Raw genomic sequence first — 14,779 nt, 5'->3', positions numbered from 1 at the left:
ATTTAAATTCAAGATGAACAGTAGAAAGAAAACTGTGAAGGAAGTTCAGCAGAAAAATGTTTATTTGCAGATTGCCTTTGAAGTCATAGAGCCATATCATAGGTATGCCACATGATGGGCCCTTCCAAGGCATCTGCTGCTCCCATCAGGAAGCATCTGGGCTAATAAAAGCTGTGGGGTATCAAAGCCCCAGGTCTCAGTTATGCAGAGGCTATATCCATAACCAAATCATAGACAGTGATATCAGCCATTGACTTTGCAAGGAGCGGTTTAGCCCATTTCAGCTAACTTTGCAATGAGTCTCTGCTGTGCCTGTGTGCAAGCGTGAATCCATCTTTTTATATGTATCTATCTGGCATTTTTAGAAAACAACCATTTTGACAAAACACCATCAGCATAGCTTAAATAACAGAACTATCAAAAACACCCAGTTCTAACATAGCTTTTAAAGCAAATATAATTTCCTTCCCTAAACAAAATCTAGAGATACAGATTTGATATTTACCAAATAAATAACTGTGGCACAACTGTCTTTTAACTCCCAAGTCTTGCATATGTGAAAAATGTTTGGAGTGGGAGCAGAGGGAGTTGTAGACTGTTATTTTTAGGAGTGCCTTGTGTTGCACTTCATTCTTTTTCCAGGGCTGTTCCTGGCTAACTTTCCCATGAGTTTTTAACCTCTTGCTCTGTTCTCTTATGTAACAGGAAACAGGCTGACAGGAACAAATAAAACACAGCATATCTGATAGTTGCACTCAGAGGAGAGGTTGATTTAGTTAGCCCTGCCTTCTTTCCTCCAGAGCAGATGCATTTGGAGATTCAGATGTGCTTCTGTTCCTCTCCAGTTGTTCCCCGGGAAGCAGTGACTTGTTTGTGCTCAGCAAGTGGCACCGAAGCACCACAAATATGAGAAAACAAATGCATTTCTTTTAAGGTTGAAATTTATGGTGGTGTCATGTCCTGGGACTGTGGATTTAAGTATCTGTTTGCTCTTTCTCCCACCCTTAAGGCAGGAGTTTTATGCAAGCTTCAGGGAAGAGATGACATCGGACGGATTGAGCTGGTCCAAAAGCTGGCGAGAGAGAACTGCCAGTTTTTGCAGGCGGATAGAAAAGCACTGGAGAAGGCAGAACAAGTAAGACATTTCTTATTTGGGTTTTTTGTTTCTTTCGGGTAGGGGAGGGAGATGTAGGTCACAAAACTGAAATAGCAAAGCTGATGGTCAGAATCCAGGGCACACATTAGTCATGGAGCTGTAGCTGCTCTCCTCTGGCATTTACATTTCTCTAAAGTGCGTTCAGGTCAATAATTGTCAACACACTTAAATTATTATGTTGTCATTAACTGTCAGATGCTGTTGTTAATATCTTATATTAGGATATAGCAGATGATTTCAAGATGCTTTTTACCAAATTGTTGGGTTTTACGGTGTATTTAAATAATGTATAAGGCATATGAATGCTTCAACTACTCTAAATTATCTTAAAATTACTGCGGGCATATTTGGATGCAAGTATTGGCTGAAACTTTTCAGCACGAATTAAAAAGAATGATCTGGATAGGGAGTTCAGCGATATGTGTTTTTTTCTTTTAAATTGTGTTTTCAATCAAAAGTTACACTGAAGAAAGCAGCATTCTGTTTAATGCTTCTGAAAGCACTTATTCAGATGTTAATAACTGGACTGAAAATTCACAGAAACTTGACTGCTTTGCTTATAGCACAGTGTCTCCTAATTTTGTTCTCCTAGTAAAGACTTCTATTATGATTGCATATTCATCTAAAGGTGCAGAGGATAATAACTGCAAGAAACAACAAAAAACCCACCTCGTCTTCATGTCTCTTGCCATCATGTATATGCAATTTATTCCATTTTCTGCTCACTGGACAGTAGAAAAAAGACTTGTGCTTTAGAAAAGAAATATTTTTCAGCTCATCTGCAAGTTCATTCCTACTGAAATAAGGAAAAGAGAAGGATGAAGTGTTTGTTCAGAGCTTCATGCTGTTCTGTTTGGCTGCATCGAGGGTCTGGTCTGGTGTAGTTAGATGTGTAACTGTATCAGTAAATGTGCAGAAGGGAGGAGGGCAATTAGCAAAGGCTAATTACCCAAGATTAAATGGTTTCTCAGCTGACCCTCTAGCAATGGATGTCTAGGAGAATTTCTATATATCTTTAAACTGTATCCACAAAGCACAATTAAAAGTTGAGGTGCTCAAGCAAAGAAGATTTTAAACAGGAGCAGATTTCTATTGTGTTTCAGGATTTGGAAACAAGATTACAGATATGTGAGCATAGATGAGAGGGGGATGTTGGGACTGTTACTCAAAAAATTTAGTGGATATTTTTGCTGCTACTCTGGTCATTGCAAAGGGCGCTGTGGAGTCAGCTGCAGCTCTGTAGCTGCAGATTACAGTACAGTTCCAAAAATGGAAAGGAAAGCTGCACTCAGCTTCTCTTCTCCTTTTGAAAAGTATGGTACTTAATAGTTGCTGCTATTTAGGAGATGAGTGACTTCAGTTTAGCAGGAGCTCAAGCAATTTGCTCATACCCGTCCTGAGCAGCATAACATAGCGATTACTCTCAGACAGGGATATGCCTTTAGACCTTTAGGACATGATTTTGGAGGCGACAGCAAGGAGAAAGGAAGGTCGCCTGAAACCTTCAGAAGCCCGGGTCATTACTCATGTGCCCTTTTTTTTTTGGGTGGGGAATGTCCTACAGCTAGTGCTGGCAACAATAAATCATGGTGTGCTTCTTCCCTCTGTTGTGCACTCTGCTGGTTGTTGTAGGGTGGGTCCAGGCAGCCCATGCCCAGATATAAGAGAGACCTAAAGTCCTTCTTGTGGGTGTGTCTGGTAAGCCCCCAGCTAGACTACTGACTTCATCAGGAACAGTCACCAAGAGGGCACCCTGAACATGGGCAAGCTTTGTCGTAGCTTCTCAGTTTAGCTGACTCAGGTAACTTTCACTGGGAAAAAAGCACACATTGCCATGGCAGGGCAGTGGGCTGCATATGTTCAGGAAGCTGTGAGCTTCCATCCCTTCCTCTCCCTCCCTTCCTCCCGTGTGCTCTGAGAGCTGATCCGGTGCACGTGCAGGTGGCAGGATTTGACTGGCTGGGCAGGGCTCACTGCTCCAGGCAGATATCCCCCCTCTTCTCCAAGGAGAAAAGCAGCAGGCTGAATTGTAGTGAGTAAAGTGTAGTGAATACTGCTTGGATCCAGGATTTCAGCCCTTCCTGTCTCATCCTGCTGCTACAAAAGTGATGGCAGATTCATTGGCATTGGCTTGCTCTCCAGTCCCTTGGGCTCACTGCAAATGTTAGAGGAACAGCATGTTCAGGGTGTGGTATCCTTATGATGTGTAACATGCCCATTTTTTTAATATTTAAAAGCATAGCTTATTTTGCACTGCTTTCTTTGTAACACAGGGTGATGGGCGCTCAGTGCAGGATAAAATGGAGATGCTCTGTGCATTTTCCACAGGACCCTCATTTCTCAGCAAGTATTCCTGCAATAAAGCTTTCACCAGCTTTCCCTCCTGGGGAGCCCAAACTGGGCTTTCTTGGATGATCTGCCTTCCTCAAAGGAATGGTATGCAGTCTGTAAATGAGAGGCCTGAACACCCTGCCAGGCTTTTCTCCCTGCCCTTGGAGAGCCTGCTATGCAGGCTGGCCTCTTGGCAGTCCAGCTCAAAGCAGAAATGCTGCTGGCTTGCAGGGCTATGTGTTTATCAGCTTGGGCCAGTGTCACTGTTAAAAGCTAGGGGCTTCATAACCTGCCTGGAAGTTAAGCTGCTCTTTCCAAAATGGCCAATGGAAAATTTTGCCTGAAGGAGAGTTCTCTAGTTTGTTCTCCTTTAGGAATATGAAAAAAAACCCAAAACCCCAACTTGAAGAGGGAGTTAGAATTGTGCATATGCATAATTCCTCTCTACATGTATTGTATCCCAAGCACGTGATGGGAAACGAAGTTATGGCTCCTCCGGTGCTATAACACCGTGTTTCTAAAGCAGGTCTCTTCAGATTAGTACAGCCTCACATGCACATTTTGCATTAGCAGCAAATATAAATGTGATATAATGGAGCTCTGATGATTCCTGTGCTTTCCTGTAAAGAAGAAAGGGTTCTCAGCCTAATTGAAGAATTTGGTACTGATTTGGTAGCCCGATAGCTCTTTCCTGTACAGTGACTGGGGTGTGGAGCGTGATGGGGAGTGAGACTGGTTGGCTAGGAGATATCCCTAAGCTCTCCTGTCACTCAAATAAATAGTCACCTTCTTCATCTGAGTTTGAGTACAGAAGTTAATGACTCACTTAAAGAAGATAGATGACACGTGGATGCACTAGAGGTTTTTTGGCAGATAAAGTACTTAAATGTGTTCTTTGAGGTGTGGTGTTGGGAGTTTGTGGTCCAGAAGGAACAGGTGAAGCATGGCCTAGTTTGGGGTGCTAGTTCAGGAGATGAAATATAATTATTTTTTCTCAGAAAAAGCAGATGGTTGGGAAAAAGGAATGTAAATGACAGCTGGCTGGCTCACTGGAAGAAAGTTTGGTTTGGAACTAGTGGGTGGGAGAAGGGATTCCTTTAGTCTGGCTGAGTTCTGGAGAGTGTAAAATTGGCATGTATATATATCTATATCTGTAAGATGATTTGTACAAAATCAGAAAGTCCATACTGTTTTTTTTTTTAGCTTTCTGGTACGCTATCATTTCGTATTTATGGTCTGAATGAAAAAAGAGCTTTGAATAACTCATAATTTAAAAAGTTCTGTTTTCAGTTTCTGTTATATGTGAGCTGCTGAATTGATTTTGACATTGGAAGCTGACAGTGACTGGGCTAGATTGGTATATTGGAAGTAGTGTTCCATGGTAGCACACAGTGCCAACTTCTTCTCTGGTAAATACAGTGTTTGAAAAGTGCTCTAACCATAACAGTGCTCACAGACTTGTAGAGAAAAACAAAAACTAACAGTGATTTTTTTTTCCCCCACTCCCTCTTCCTAATGTGTTAGAATAAGGTGCTTAATGAAGGCACTGATCCTACCGTATGTGTTAGGCTCCCTAAAACTTCAGCTTTGTTAATGAATAGAAAGTAAATAGAACTAAAAAAGCTTCTAAATAGGCAGATAAGCTTCTTCTCTGTGCTTTTGCATTCCTACAATGTATTGATAAATAAATAAAATGAAATTATTGTCTAAAACACACAGAAATTATTTTAATATCAAATGTGGGGTAGCATAAAAAAGCTATGCAAGCTTGCAGTTCTAATTTTATCATTACATGCAAATCATACCTATAAGACTAGGGAAATGTGAAACTGGATGTTTGCATTTTTATGTAATTTAAATATTTCATTTCCTTAAAAAATTGCTTTGACAGAAAATAGATGAAAAATCTGTAGTGAAATATTCAGCTATAGAGCAAGCCTGCTTTTTGGAGAGGTTTGCTTATTATTACCATTAATTATAATATAGAAAGCAAGCTATGTGTGTAAAGCCATTTGAAGTCATTTATCATGGCTTTTTTTCCCCTCCAGCATATATTTGGGATGCATTCAAGACATATTTGCACTAAACCATAGTTTTTGAAATTCCTTTTAGTCAACTATAACTCGGATAATGCCTTTGTAATAGATGTGAAAATGTGTTGTACAGTATTTCCAGTTATTATTTCAACAAAGTGTTGCACTCATTAAGAAAATCATGTCTGTTTATAGTGTCATTGTTTAAGTAAAATTGTAAAAGGCCTTTTCACCTCAGCAAATGGAGAGAATATTCTTTAGATTGTAGTATCAATTTCATAGTCAGATCAACTGAATAAGATGTTCACAAACCGACTGTAATGTTCCAAGGAGGTTCTTACGGTACTTTGCTGTGTCAGGAGGAAGGGGAACATTTCCTAAATCCACCCTATAATCCCTTTACAGATTAATCTATATATTAGTTAGAATTACCTGCTGTTTAAAAGAATATAAGTACTACAGCTTGGGGGTATTGATTCTGTGACTTAATTCAAGATGAAAGGGATATATTATTTGAGGCAGGTATGTTTTCAGAAGGACAGCAGATACTGAGGAGCAGTTCTGTTAATTTGCTGGGTACTAACTTTTGTAATCAGTGGTCTCATTTGGAAGACAGATTATTTGCTCATTGAAGCAGGTTAGTGGTTGAGCTGAAGCTGTTAAAAGGCTCACAACAGAAGATTAATGATTTAGAGCCTTGGGTTGTATAGATTACTCATGACTGAGGAATTTCATAAGGAAATTCCAGCCGTGACACACCAGGGGTATTTTTAGGGTGCCCAGCTGGACACCTACAAGGAGACAAGAAATAATGCCAGGACTTGTCCAGAGCTGCACTTTTGGTTATCTTGACAAAGCTGTGGCATTGGGCTGCTGTACTGCTGGACTGACAGTCAGTAATCGGGGATGGAAAAATATTCTTTAAAACATTGACACCAAGTCATGTCTGAATACAGCCAGTGACCGAAATCTGTGCATTACTTTCTAAAAACATCATTTTGTTATGTCTGCTCTGTTTGGGACAAATCTATGGGGTAGCTTGTAGGTTTACTGCTTTTGACTCTTGGCAGCTGCTCTGCATCTTTTTGCAGATCTGTGGGTCAAGTGGTCATAACAACTACAACGCAGCTTTGCAAAAACTTTCATGACTTGAATAGCTATGAGGTGGTATAGATATCTAAAGTCATGTAAACAGAATGGACTTGGCATGTCAGCACAGGAGTTTGCTGTTTCTCTTTATATCTCTTGGACCTGCCAGCACTAGCAGAGAGAGCTGTACCAGGGTAAGATGATAGTTTGCAATTTTGATTTAGTCTTCAATTACAAGCCAAGAAAAAATGAATCTATCAATAAGATTGTCAGTATATATTTCCTTGTTGAGCAAGAATAAGTAATTAAGAGTTAGGTACATGTTTGCTGTGGAGGTAACTTGAAGTTCAAGTCTCTGGTCTGAATCAGGGGAAACAGGGAGTGGAATCTAGTTCTATCATGTTCTGGAGAGAATGTCCTATTCCAGATGCTCAATTTTTCATCTGCTGGAATGAATGCATAGCTCCAGGTGATCACCTGTTTTTCATAAGCCAACCTCTTTATCTTCTGAGAAGAAAAGGTTTCTACAGGTCCTATGCTTTTTTTTCTTCCTTTTTTTTTCTTTTTTTTTCCTATTTTTTCTTTTTTTTTTTTTTTTTCTTTCTTCCTTTTTTTTTTCCATTATGGAATGGGCACCTCTTTGAAAAGGCATCTTTTTGAAATGGAGAAAGTTTGCCAGAGATAAGGATCCTCCTTTTCAGATGTAGGACTGGGATCATCTGCATGCTTGTTTCAGTCTTTTGCAGCACTTTAAAAAAAAAATGATAGAATTATTTTTATTTACTACATACTTTTAAGAGGACTTCCCATTCCTTTTTTAGTGTCTATTTAATCCCTAGAGTCTATTTAATCTCCTCCAAAGTTCTGGAGGAGAACATCCTCACGCCAGGAGCGCAAAAGAGTGGTGCCATTATGTGATCCTTCTCCTTATAAAAATAAAGCACTTGAGTCATGCTTGTGCTCCCATGATATATTGTGAGCATAGTATGGGAACACATTGAATAGAAACCTCACTATTTTCCTTTAAGTCAAGTCACATATTCCCACAATACTTTCTTTCCTCCAGATGCTCATCCTAGTGTTTAAAAGAAAAGAAAGCCTAATTTTCTCTTCTTTGATTTATTCTGTAACATTATACTACTTTGTATAGGAGGAAATTCCACATACACATTTTGCACGCTGGGCTTTCTTTAGAGTGGAATGGTGACTCATTCTTGTGTGGGACAATGACTTAGGTCCTGAGCTGAAAGGGGTAAAAGGGCCACATGGTACTTAGCAGACTAAAACCTGGGAGACAGAACTTTAAATTTTTATTTTTGACTCTGTTGGTTATTTAACAACCTTCTTCAAATCTCATCACTTTTCTGCACCTTTGTTTACCCAGGTATAAAATGAAGTGTTAAACATGTGGGACCTTGAAGGACACCATAAAACTTGCAGTGGTTAATGAATGTTGAGGAATTGCTTTGGGATCCTTGAGACTTGGTTCAGGAATCCCAAGGAAGCTGGAAGTGGGTTGAAATGTTGATGGCCAGAGGGAACTTTTTAAAAACTCCTGAGCATAGCTGAGGTGAGGCCAAACATTTGCAGTCCCTACACAGCCTCGGGGTCCTCAGGCATCGCTTCAGGGGCTGTGCTGCCCCAGAGGCTTGTCCCCAGCCCTGGGCTGGCCCAGGTTGTGCTGCTTTTTGAAGTGACACAGGGAATGATGAAGCAGAAAAATACAATTAATATACCTTCCTTATGGGGTAGTTTTCCAGCCAGATTGGTTCCCCTCACGTTATGGGGACACGGATAAGAGGTGAGAATGAGATGGTGTCAGGGATGACCTGTGCTGGTGAGAGCCACTCTGCTGCTCCTGGTGAAACACAGCCATCCTCCTTAATTCCCCAAAGCCTTGTGACTTACCCAATCCAGAAACTGGACTGGGTCAAATGAAATGTCCTTGCATTTTTTTGCTTGGCAGTATTTCAATCTAGATCCCGTGCTTCACCAAGTGGCTTCATGAAGGCACACACACACACAGAAGGGGGTGAGTGATGAATGGGGGTCCACATCCAGGAGCAGGGAGAGGACACACTGTTGTTTCTCATGGGCAGCAGGACTGCACAGTTCTGGTGGTATCAAGAATGAAAGCATGGCTCCTTGGTCCTGCCTTTTCTCCATTTACTCACATGAAGAAGTAGAGAAAGTCTGTGAGACCTCCAATCTGCAGGTTGTCACTGTCCCCCGCTTCTGTGTTTCTCTCTGGATTTTGAATCACTAACCTGCTTCTAGACTGTCCAAAGGCTTACACAGAATTAATCTTATCATATTCTTCCTCTGGAGAAGTAGAAATTACCAGTTTATTAGTTCAAAGCATCTGCTCTTTTTTTTTTCTGACATTAAATTGTCCCTCTCTTCATGTGATAAATACATTTGATGACAGTCTGAATGTTCTTTTCTCCATTTTCCTGATTTATGACATCAAAAATTCCCAGTTATGCTGATGATACATCCTGCCATCTACTTCTGTACAGTTACTACTACCCTTTTTCTGGGAACTCTGAATAACAAAGATGTCTGGTTCTCTCTGTTAAGTTAGGGAATTTTTTACCTAAATTCAAGAAGGTAAAAAAGAAAAGTTGATAATGCTTTGAATATGTACCATGCAAATTTATGTCAGATATTTTAAGCAGTTTCCGAATTTAAGGAATAGTAGTTTTGTCTTTCACATTTCAGTGGTGCAGAACTTTTAAGTAATTTATGGTTTTACCAGACTTTTCTGTTGGAATTTAAACCAATCAAGGCCATCTCGTTTTGGCTCATAGTCTAGACCTGGCTGAAAAGAGCTACCCAAGATAACTGGAAAACTTTTTGATAAGCTAGAAACCGATGGCTGTCTACCACGGCTTCCTCTTTGGAAGTTGTCTGAGATTCAGTAGTCTGCCCAGAGATCAGAGTCATGTAAAAAGGATTCAGTGCTTTAGGTACCCATTTTTTCTCTTTCTTTTTCTTCCTATCCTCCTGAATAACTTCAGGAAGAACATTCCATTTCATTGTAGTGAAGATGTGCGCCAGTAAGATACCTGTCCAGTGTCATTAAACAAGTGAACGCATTTCTGCATGTCAAACTTTGCTTTGCTTCAAATAGAAACAACATTGGAGCAAATTCTGTAGTGAGATCTGGAGTCTGTGCTAAGGTCAGTGTGATTCCAGTGGCAGGATGCTCTGGAGTCAATGAGGCTTGTGTCAGGACTTCACTGGAATAAATGCTGACAGCATTTGTAGGCATCTGTTCCTGCAGGCGTGCTCTGGAGACCACCTGGAGAATGGCAGTGTGGAAACAGCCTTTTCCCTCTGTTCAGCTGCCTCTCCTGTGCCACAGTCAGGCTATCTGCTCTGACTTTTTGGAAAAAAAATGGCAGCTATAAAATGGCTGTCTCTGCCTTCTTTGTTGAAACCACATACACAGCAGGAATGTAAGGACACTTTGACCTTGTATTTTTTGCAGGCTCCTCTTTTCCTCCCCCCAATATTTATTTATTTTAATCATGAAACCTTCCTAAAATCTCCCCTCAAACCTGTCCTTTTGCTCTGGCCATTCCATCACTCACTGTGCCTCCATTTTAAAGTTTAATTCAGCCCCTGCTGATGTTAATAGATATTTTTTTGTGAGAGCAGTATATAGCCTGTAGAGTCTAAAGCTTTTGTCGCACCGTAGCCATGGAAGGTGGTGGCATTTTGCAAGATGTGCTTGACACACGGCCACCTGTGGAGAACACTGATTTGGTAGCAGTTAATACACCACTTGCATCCATTTTTCTTGGTTCTGTGTGGCAGCTCAAAGAGCAAAGGAATGAAAACCCAGGTGATTAGTGGTATTTTTGCTGACTATCTTCCTCTAAATCAAAGCAGATATTCCCCGCTCCTTCCTCGATTAGTGTTCCTACCGCTGTGTGCAGCACCTCCTCTATTCTAATTCACAGCTCATGAAAACGAGGTCTCAAGTGCATATGCACGGATTTCATTTTAACTACCCAGTGAAAAGTTTTAATTAGGTGTTTCATGTGGAAACATGAAACAGGGTTTGAAATTAGCAGTGACCTTGCAGCCTTCCTCGAATACATTTTTGGATCCCGTGTGGCAGGCAGTTCCCAGCTCTTTTTGTCACTGCCTGCAACGCGAGCATCCGAGCAGGGAAGGCTCTGACGTGTGGGAGCAGCAGCACTTGCTGGTTGCAGGAAAAAGTACTTCAGCCTCTTTTGATGACTGGGAAAATAATAGGATGACCTAACTCAGGAAGAGCTTGAATAGTGGCTGGTAATTCCTTTAACAGCTTGCTGAAGATCAAATCTGAGATGGATTTCCAGGCTCGGAACAAGGGTAAGCCCTGAACAGGGGGTGACGCTGAGCTACACAGCCCTGTTTGATCAAGGGAAGGGCCTGCAGCTCACATGCCTTTGTTGGCTGCTGTGCATCAGCTCTGTCCCCTGCCAGCCTGGCTGATGCTGCTGGACTGAGAGCACCATCCCTCATTTCATCTTATTTTCCCTGGAAGGTGAGGGGAGTACACCTGTGTGTTGTATCAGGAGCAGCATTCCTGCTTAGTCTGGTGCTGGGAGGAACAAAGACAAGCTTTGCTCTTTATGGCAGAATAGAAGATGAGCACAGAATGCAAATGCGCATCACCTTTTTGGCTTGGTTGCAATATCACAGTGTCTCTCCTGTTTTGGGAGATGATAATATTTGTTCAATGAATACAGCATCAGTTGAAGCTCTTTTACAAAATACTTTCATATTGCAAATGGGGGATTCATCACCACCACAGGAATGTTTAAAACACATCTGTGGGTACAAATAGAACTGTTAAATCGATTTACTCTTTGTAATATATGCTGTTTGGCCATATTTAGCAAGTTAATAGAGACTGGATGTGGTCAGGGTCAGAGAAGACGCTAATCAGAGCTGACTGAAGTGGCCACAATTTCAGTTCTTATGCGTAAAGCCTGGTTGTTCAGTCTTCAGCTAAAAACCACATACATTCAGGCCTGGGCTTCCTTGTGTGAATGGCAAATAGCTGGGAATATACTGACACTCTGGCTTTGTCTCCTCAGGTGAGAAACCTGAATCTTTTCAGTGTAATCCACACATTAATTCAGTCTGTGTAAATAATCTCTCAGTCTCTACACAGTACCTGTATTGAGCTAATCATTGGACCATATTGATTTCTTTTTGGATTCTTGGATTTTGATGAACTTATGAAAAACAAGCATGAAGCATGGAGTCTTTCTCAGGATTTCACCAAGGACGTGGCAGAATTCTTCTCCACCATGAAATCTGCAGTGTTTATGGTCCCCCAATTCTCCTCCTGTAGAGACACCTGCCTATGTGTGCATGTGCTGTATGTATTTATTCATTAAGCAAATTGCATACCTTGCTAAAAGCAAAGACAATCTCTAACAAACACTATTTATGGAACCCCTTTTCACACTGTAGAATGAACCAGTCATTTAAACACACAGTTTCAGTTGTTAACATAAAGAAGATGCTTTCTCCTGGTGACCCATCTGTTCTGACAGCCCTTTCCTTCTCTTCCTCTTTTCAGATTACATCGGGTTTTTGTCTAGCAGATTCTGAAAAGTTTCAACCTCTTTTTCAGTTCTTTAGATTAAAACCTAGTCTTGGTCATCAGTAGGGGTGTTTGAGTAGTTAGGGCACACTGGGTGGCTGAGTGATACTATAGATAGGTTGAAGCAGATCCCCTGAACCACCTGAGACTTGCTTGTGGTGGCAGATTTTTAATATGGGACATCAAATCAGGTACTTTCTTAAAAATGGTCCCTATAAATTCTTTTCTTCTCAGTGCATGAGTTATAGTTTCAATTTCTAAGGATGTGCCTAAAAATGTGCCTCTCTTACTTCGTTTTAGACTCTTCCTTGTAGGAATGTATGCAGGAACGGGGGGAGCATGTTCCAATTTTCCAGCAGAGCTGTGGGTACGTGTGCTGGTTTGTGTGGGATCTGCAGAGCTGCTCTGCTCTTGCACTGGGTGCCCGTATGCTCCCTGTAACTCGTCTGTTCTCACTCTCCCACCCCCAGCTGTCACACAGACACACACATATGTGTGTGCGCAGCTATGACTGTCTCTTCCCTGGAGCAAAACTTAGTTTTGTACTCAGTAGGCAAAATGGCTACAGTTTCACCACACCACTGTCCTTTGCAGCTGCTGTAGCAATGCTCTCCAGTTCTGTCTAATATTTTTATTGGTTAATCAATTGACACATACTGTTTTCATTGCAGTGACATGTAAATAGTAAATATTCACATTAGGCAAAAGCTATACAGTAAATCATGCAATAACTGTTGTTTTAAAATGCTATTAGTTTTTAATCTGTGTGATGTTCAATATGTATTAAGGATGCCCTAAGAATAAAAGAAGTAAAACAAATAGCAATTTACTCATTTAAGTATGGTAGAAATTCATGTCTTACCTGCTGTAAGAAGAAACAAAAATTCAGTATTCCAGCAGAAGTATCGAAAAACTGTAAAAATTGCTTGACCATTTTCTTGTCAAAATTAGCTCTAAAATCATAGGCATTTGCAATCTTCCTTGTAATTCATTAATGCTGCAGTTTCTGGTGTTCCAGTGCTCTCGTGTGCGGAAAGGATCTGCGTCAAATAGTTGGATGCCCAGCCTGCTTGAAAAAAATCCTATTGATTAAGGTCTAATAATACATCCCATTCAGAGATTCTTCATTTGGGCAATTTTGTGAATGCAGCAGAACATGCAATACCAATATGTCCTTCACCACCTTTTGTAAGAAATAATTTGTTCCAATTTTTTACTTTTTTTTTTCCATGCACAGTTTAAGTGCTTGTTACAGCAAAACTTCTTCACTTTCCTACCTTAGACAATATATTTAATGAACTTTATCTGCATTGCCCTGTTAAGGGCAAGGAGCTAGGAACTACCTCTAAATAGGCTAGAGCTTTTATGGAAATGAAAGCACCAAAGAGTTGCTTCATCATGGGAAATCACTGCCAAATGTCGTGTGAGCTCTTGCTCTCCTGGCAGACACAATGTAGAGAAACATTTTCATTTTTAGCATCTTGACATTCAACTTTTTGACTTCTAATGCTTTACCACTTTTTAGCATATGAATATTTTCCATTAAAATGTGTTGTTATGAATTTGCTTATATTGAAATAACAGTTGATATAATTTGGAGATATAGATAATTAGAAACTTAGATCATTCTGTACTGAAACACTCTAATAAGATAAATGAAAACCTGCATTTTATTTTTAGCGCAGTATAATATTTAATAAGCTAAAGCTTAAAATCTGATGAATTGGCAATGATTTTGTGATTTGATATTCAGAAAGAGTGTGTCCTGAATACCAAATTAGTGAAAGTTGCTGTGGAATATCATTGCTACATTTTTTACTTTGACCTTGAGAACTGAGTTGGTTTAGTGTTTTTACACTGCTAACCTTGAAACACAGTAATTGGAAAAACAGTGCTGAAGGTTAGCAGTGCTTTTTCTTGAGTTATCATAGGGGAATGGTTTGAAGTTTATGGGGGTGGAGAGAAATTGTCTTCAAGACCTTCAAATAGCCTTAAAGTTTTGGTGATGACAGCACTTTAACTTATCGTTACCCTAAAAGTGTCCTTCTGTGCTAGTGAAGCCTTACATAGCTAAAAGAAAAAGTAACTGCAGAAAGGGGTTTAAGTATGCCCAGGAAGCTGCTGACAAATCTTTTCTGAAGCTGCAGAAATATAGCCTCCTGCACTGGGGATGTGAGCCCTCACAAAATATCCTTGGTGCAGCCCTGTTTTGTAGGTCAGGTGAATAGCTATGGGTAGAGATCATACTTGCCATGTCAAGTAAATGCTCATGAGCCCAAGTCTCATCCCCCTCTTTGCTGGTTGCTAGCAGGCAGCCAATGCACCAGTACAGATGAAGGGTAGGTGAAGAAAGATGCTTTGCATAGGGAGGGTTTTGTCTGGAATAAACAGAGGCATAAGACAGAAACAACAGGCTTGTGTTTTCATTTTTTTCTTTACTGAATGGATAGTTACACTGTAAACTGCATATTCATTACTTGCACTGGAAAAAAATTCTGACATATTTCAGGAGCATTAGATAGTGATCACTTGCATTTTAAGGGAGCAGAAGAAAGTGTA

The 14,779-nt window shown here is 40.4% G+C and overlaps 1 protein-coding gene across 1 annotated transcript in view; it reads left to right on the top strand.

The window, feature by feature from the left end:
- The window catches only part of RAPGEF5 (Rap guanine nucleotide exchange factor 5), a 156,747-nt gene that overhangs the window by 64,601 nt on the left and 77,367 nt on the right, over positions 1 to 14,779 (top strand). Inside the window, exon 9 of the mRNA XM_058024290.1 lies at positions 1,010 to 1,135. Coding sequence (XP_057880273.1) covers positions 1,010 to 1,135 — 126 coding nt within the window. The remainder of the gene's footprint in view (positions 1 to 1,009; positions 1,136 to 14,779) is intronic.

Source organism: Melospiza georgiana, chromosome 1 (assembly GCF_028018845.1).
Source record: "Melospiza georgiana isolate bMelGeo1 chromosome 1, bMelGeo1.pri, whole genome shotgun sequence".
NCBI lineage: Eukaryota > Metazoa > Chordata > Aves > Passeriformes > Passerellidae > Melospiza > Melospiza georgiana.
The sequence above is the reverse complement of the archived record's forward strand: the minus strand, read 5'-3'. Positions and strand labels throughout refer to the sequence as shown.